Source organism: Gavialis gangeticus, unplaced genomic scaffold (assembly GCF_001723915.1).
Source record: "Gavialis gangeticus isolate Ggan-Ray unplaced genomic scaffold, GavGan_comp1, whole genome shotgun sequence".
Classification (NCBI taxonomy): domain Eukaryota; kingdom Metazoa; phylum Chordata; order Crocodylia; family Gavialidae; genus Gavialis; species Gavialis gangeticus.
In genome coordinates, this window is record NW_017729031.1 from 35,366,051 (window position 1) to 35,371,521 (window position 5,471).

General features: G+C 40.1%; 1 protein-coding gene across 2 annotated transcripts in view; it reads right to left on the reverse strand.

Moving 5' to 3' along the window:
* The window catches only part of PTPN4 (protein tyrosine phosphatase, non-receptor type 4), a 179,377-nt gene extending 174,117 nt beyond the window's left edge, over window positions 1–5,260 (reverse strand). For both annotated transcript variants that reach the window (XR_002098532.1, XM_019522616.1), the window contains exon 1: window positions 5,102–5,260. Coding sequence is in view for 1 of the 2 variants with exons in the window: in XM_019522616.1 (XP_019378161.1) it covers window positions 5,102–5,239 (138 nt within the window). In the remaining variant the exon portion in view is untranslated. The remainder of the gene's footprint in view (window positions 1–5,101) is intronic.
* Window positions 5,261–5,471: the final 211 nt, after the last annotated feature.

Consider the following 5,471-nt stretch of genomic DNA (forward strand, 5'->3'; position numbering starts at 1 on the left):
TTCAGTTGTGCCCTGTTGAGACGGCTTCCCCAAACAACATTGTAATATAGCAGTGTAGCAGATCTTAAATTGTGTTATCAAAAGCAACCCAGTTTTTTGATAACAATTTAAACTTGACGATAACCCCAAGCCTTTAAATATGCCAAGAATCAATTCTATTCTGGATGACCCAGTTCTGTGGATCTTATTAAAAGAAAGGAAAACTTTGGGTAAGCACAAAGTTTTTCTTTTCTTCACAGTAAGATCCACAGATCCATTACCCAAGAGGATTTTCAAGTGTGCCTCCAAAGAAGGACAAGAGTCATCATCTTTACTTACAAGTATCCCAACAGACACATGGGCTGCTTGCAGACATTAAAAAAAACAACCACCAAATAATACTCTTTACTAAAAGCAGCAGCGCATTACTTTGACCTGACTAGGCAGCATCCATATAAATCAGGCATGTCTGCAGGGCTTTTTGGAGCTTTCATCTAACAGCTGATTCAATCAGGGCTCTACTGGGCGTGTGCCGGGCTCAGCGCAGAAGCACACTGAGTTTAAAGTAAAGAGGCATTTCAGGGAGTTTAGTTAAATGTCTGCAAGCAGTCATGGTGTCCTCTGCACACCAAGATGCAAAAAAAGAATCTCCACCATTCCTAGTAAAGGGTATTGATTTCTTCCCAAAGAGCTGGCTGAACTCTCAAATGCGACCAACTGAGTAAGGAGGTAAAGCAGGAAACTGCTTTTTAAAGCTTTATACAGGCAAGTAGGGGCACCAGCCACTTCAAGAGAAGAAGCAAAGCTTCATAGACAGTGTCCCCAAAAACTCAATGCACCTGTGGGGACACAGCTAGGAATTAGACAAAATTACTGAATCAAACTGCTAGCCTAAATAAAATGTGAATGTTCCTCAGAAAATCCTCTGCAACAGGAAGGTCTCTAGTTGAATATGGCTGCCTGTCAGGACAAAATAAAATGTGGAAAGAAGGTTGGAGAGAAGAGCACTCCCCTGATGCCAAATGACTGACAGATGTGGTCTTGCCCTCTGCAAGCAATTGGAAGTAGCCAGTGTAACAGACCCACAAACCTTAGCACAAAGAACTAAGCATTTTCCATTATGAAAGAAATCACTAGGATGTCATTTGTAATACTATGTTGATTACCATTTTTCAGCTAATGGGAGTTGCATAAAACACAAGTCTGCTATATTTCTCCTTAAAAGCAGTTTAGGGATAACTTTTCTTTAAAAAAAGAAAACAAAAAACCCAGCGAGTAAAATATTAATACCTCCATTCTTAAGTTATTAATGTGTAAACCTGTTCAGCTACTTTGTCCAAGAATAAGAGAAAAAAAGGATAAAAATATACATCAAACCTAATGACCATCAGAAAGATGCATCTACCTAACTTTGGAGGACAAGAACAGGAAAACCTTAACAGCAGATACCAGGAAATTGCAAAAACTACAGTTAGAAAGATCTGTAAAGGAGGTTCTCTCACTCACCCTTGGGGGACTAAGAGCACCCAAGGGTAAAGTGAAACATTCAACACAAGAGATGCTCTCCAACATCAGGCTCAAGTATTTGAGACCTACAAAATAATTAGAGGACAGTATTTACCCTCTCCTGCTTTGATAAAACTGCCAGAGAACATATCCAGAAAGTTTTTACTCTGCTTAAGGGATGCAGTAGTAGCTTGTATCTTCCCCAAGGAACTATTACATGAGAATAGTACCATTGGCTTTGAGGGGTCAAGAAAACATTTTGCTCATCACCTGTTCAGAGAAAAGGTAAAAACCTGAGTGTTGTGGCCAGTCAACCCCTTGACTGAAAGGAGGCATGCAACACTCCCACCCACAATTAGCCTGCTCTAGGATTCTGCTGGACAAGAAATCTCTACACTTTCCTTTCCATAGTTATAAATATTAAGGGGAACAACTCTTAGGTCCTCTAATGGCATAAGACGGCTTCAGGATATGGGATGGAAGTGGAAGGTATTAAAAAAACATGCAATCTAGTGAGTGGCCTGAGGATTGAAGGGAAGCTTGGAAATAGTGATCATGAGTTGATCACCTTTATACATCGCAAAGCTTGCAAAAATCAGTCAGCAATGCAGAAATCCTTGACTTCAGGAAAGCTGAGTTTCAGAAGCTCAGAAGGTTGGTTGTCGAGGCCCTAAAAGATCATGATCTGACAGGGAAGAGAGTCCAAGACAAGTGGTCGCTCCTTAAGGATGCAATCCTAACAGCTTAAGGGAAATGCATTCCAGCCCACAGGAAAAGGCGTAAAAGGCTAAATAGGGATCTCATGGACCTCTTTAATCTTAAGCAAGAAGCCTATAAGACTTGGAAAATGGGTAACACCTCTCAGCAGGACTATGCATCACTGGCCCACACCTGTATGGAACGGACCAAAAAAGCCAAGGCCAAAACCAAAAACTCAGGCTGGCTACTGGAATCAAAGACAATAACAAGTCCTTTTTCAGATGCATAGGAAGTCAAAAGAAAAATAAGGGCAACACTAGACCCCTGCTGAATCAATTGGGGCAGCTGACAACCGACTCACAGGAAAAAGTTAATCTCCTCAATGATTACTTTGCGTCAGTTTTCCACCAGCCCAAGGGGAATCACCACCCTGCCTGACAGGACACTGGACTACAAGGGTATAGTGACCATATGCCTAGATCCGGCGAAGACATTGTGAGGGAGCACCTTGAGAGGCTGGACATCCATAAGTTAATGAGTCCTGATGAAATGTACCCAAGAATGCTAAGAGTTGGCTTACTCCTTAGCTTGGCCATTGGTATGGATATTTCAAAACTCATGGCGCTTGGGTGAGGTTCCTGAAGACTCCCCCCAAAGTGGTGCAAGCACCTAGTCTGGACATGTTCACATTGCATTTGGATGCTTATCTTGCTGGAGTCATCTAACCCCAGCTGACTTCCTGCCCCTTGGGCAGGGGACTGGACCCGATGATCTTGCAAGGTCCCTTCCACCCCTAATGTCTACAAAATTTATGAAATCATACAAGGTACCTGGGTCCTCCTGACAACCCTGGCTGTGGGCTCCCTCAGCCCAACAGGCCATCCCACTGCACCCACAGTGACACAGACAGGCAGTGGAAGCTGGAGGAGGTAAGAAGAGCCCAGGGACTTCCACAGTGGCAGCTGCAGCTGGAGAACAAGGTGAGTAGCACAGGGTGGGAACTCAGGGGCCACAGGCTAACCTCTTAGAAGCCACGTTACTGTAAAGTCACCGGCTGGACTGCCCTGATCTATGATCCATGTTCCATGGCGTCCTTTTCACTAATCTAGCATTCACCTTTATACAAAATGGCTCAGCTTTGTGACTGCTCGAGTAGCAGTCTGTGCTTATAGACCTATAGGCTGCCACAAGTCAGGATTTTGGGGGACTGGAAGAGCTGAGAGAAGAAACTTGCACAAAATTTGCTGCTACTGTGCCTGGGCTCTGGCCATTACCAGTAAATCCTCATGCTTAGTTGTTAAAATTAATTCTAAGAGAGAACTAACCAGCATATAATATTAAAACTAAATCTGTTTGTCCTGGGAAGTATGTTTCCTCTGCCCTCTGACTGTGGCAGCTCTTTGCACGTTATACTGAACTGTTACTATTCTCCCTTGATTAGCAGCAGAAATATAGTGCTGATAGCTTATTTTTATTCTAAAAGTACACAAAATGAAAAAAACTTTAAAATAGAGTTTATTTTATAAAAAAAATTAGTCTAAATGGTTATTTAAGATGGAGATGATTTATTGCCATTTGATTTCTGAGATTAAAATTAAGTTTTTATGCTATACTTTAAACAAAATATTCAGTCAGTTCATGATTTTCCTGTTTTATCCCAAATAATTTCCCAGGTGCTAAAATGAACAGCTGTTTTTATTTCAAAGCCAAATATTGCTCTGCTTAGAACTCCCTAAAATGTTATTTCAACAGAGAAAAGCAATCAAGTATGAGTTAGGTTCACAAGAGTGCAGCTCTTCTCCAGCTCCACTTCATCCTTCTCTCAGCTGCTGAGGCTAAGGTCCCTTTCTTTCCTGCCATCATGTTATTCCTTCCTGGACGACTCAGAAATTCTGCCTGTTTCTAGTCTTCATGCTACCTGTAAATTTTACCACCCCACTGGGACCTAGATAATTAATACATATTGAACACCAAGCCCTTGAAGGAACCCCACTGTTAACCTTCTGCTATGCTACAAATAATTTTTTCTTCTCTCTCTTGCAAGTTCCTAAGCTTATGACAGTACTTTAGCTTTCACTTCGTGACTTTCACTTTAATTGTGCAAAGGTCTTTGCTAAAGATAGTTTGAGGTCTAAATAAATATATATAAAATGGTTTGAGGTTTAAATAAATAAATATATATACACCCACACGCATGCACATGTACACAGCTTCATTTTTATCTACTATTTCAGTAATTGTAGCTTGAAAGGTCATTAGATTTGCTTGATATAAACCTTTTTAACATACGCATGTCTACCAAACTCATGCCTTTCAAATACTCAACAACTGATTCCATTATAACACTCAATTTTACCGATAAGACTGACCATATATTTGGTAGGTGAAGTACCACTGTTCTTCATTCCTACTTTTCTGAAAAGTTTGTAACTAGGTTGGCATACTTAAGACAGCTAGAAAACAAAGGAACAAAATACAGTACAATTTGAGGAAAGCAAAGGGAGCAAAGAAATCATTCTGATAGCATTCAAAAAGAAATTAAATAACACACCAAATATGATTAAAAATATCTAAACTAAACATTATATATGGCATCAAGAGAGCAGGAAATAACAAATTAAGGACACATGATCAAAATGCAAATAACTAACTGTTGGCCTAAACAAGGAGAGATTATTCCTGTTGCAACTCTGCGCGCACAGCCTGCAAACAGAGATTTCCATGTGCAAGCATGTTTGACTATAATATCAACCTTTATCAGTTATCTTGTTTGAGTCAACATTTTCCACATCTTGGCTGCTAGGTCAAAGTTATGACCATTAAAGTTGTGTGGAAAGAAGCAAACAAATACATGTACACAATCTAAGGGAGACAAAAGGTGAAATTCTTACTGAATGAAATACAATCTTGTACTTACATTAACTCTGAAAGCTTGTACAGTGTTATCCAGGAGAAGTATATTGCAAACCACCTCTGTATGCTGCCTGTCTCGTGCCAGCTCAGACGCTCGTACATTGTAGGTTCTGCCAGCAGGCAATCGGAAACGTGCGGTCATTACTGTCCCCACAAGGTCTTTAGAAGAAACAAAAATAAGAAGGTAAATGCTGTGATACGGTTTCAAAAAATAGCAAAAAAAAAAAAAATGAGTTTAAAAAAGGCAACTCTATACCAAAGCTATTTTGTTAAAATAGTGTCCAATACATTTTCATTGTTTTCAGAAATAGGTAAGTTACTATTAAAAATCTAATGCTTAAGTATAATAATGGCCCCGTTCCATCAAATTACTT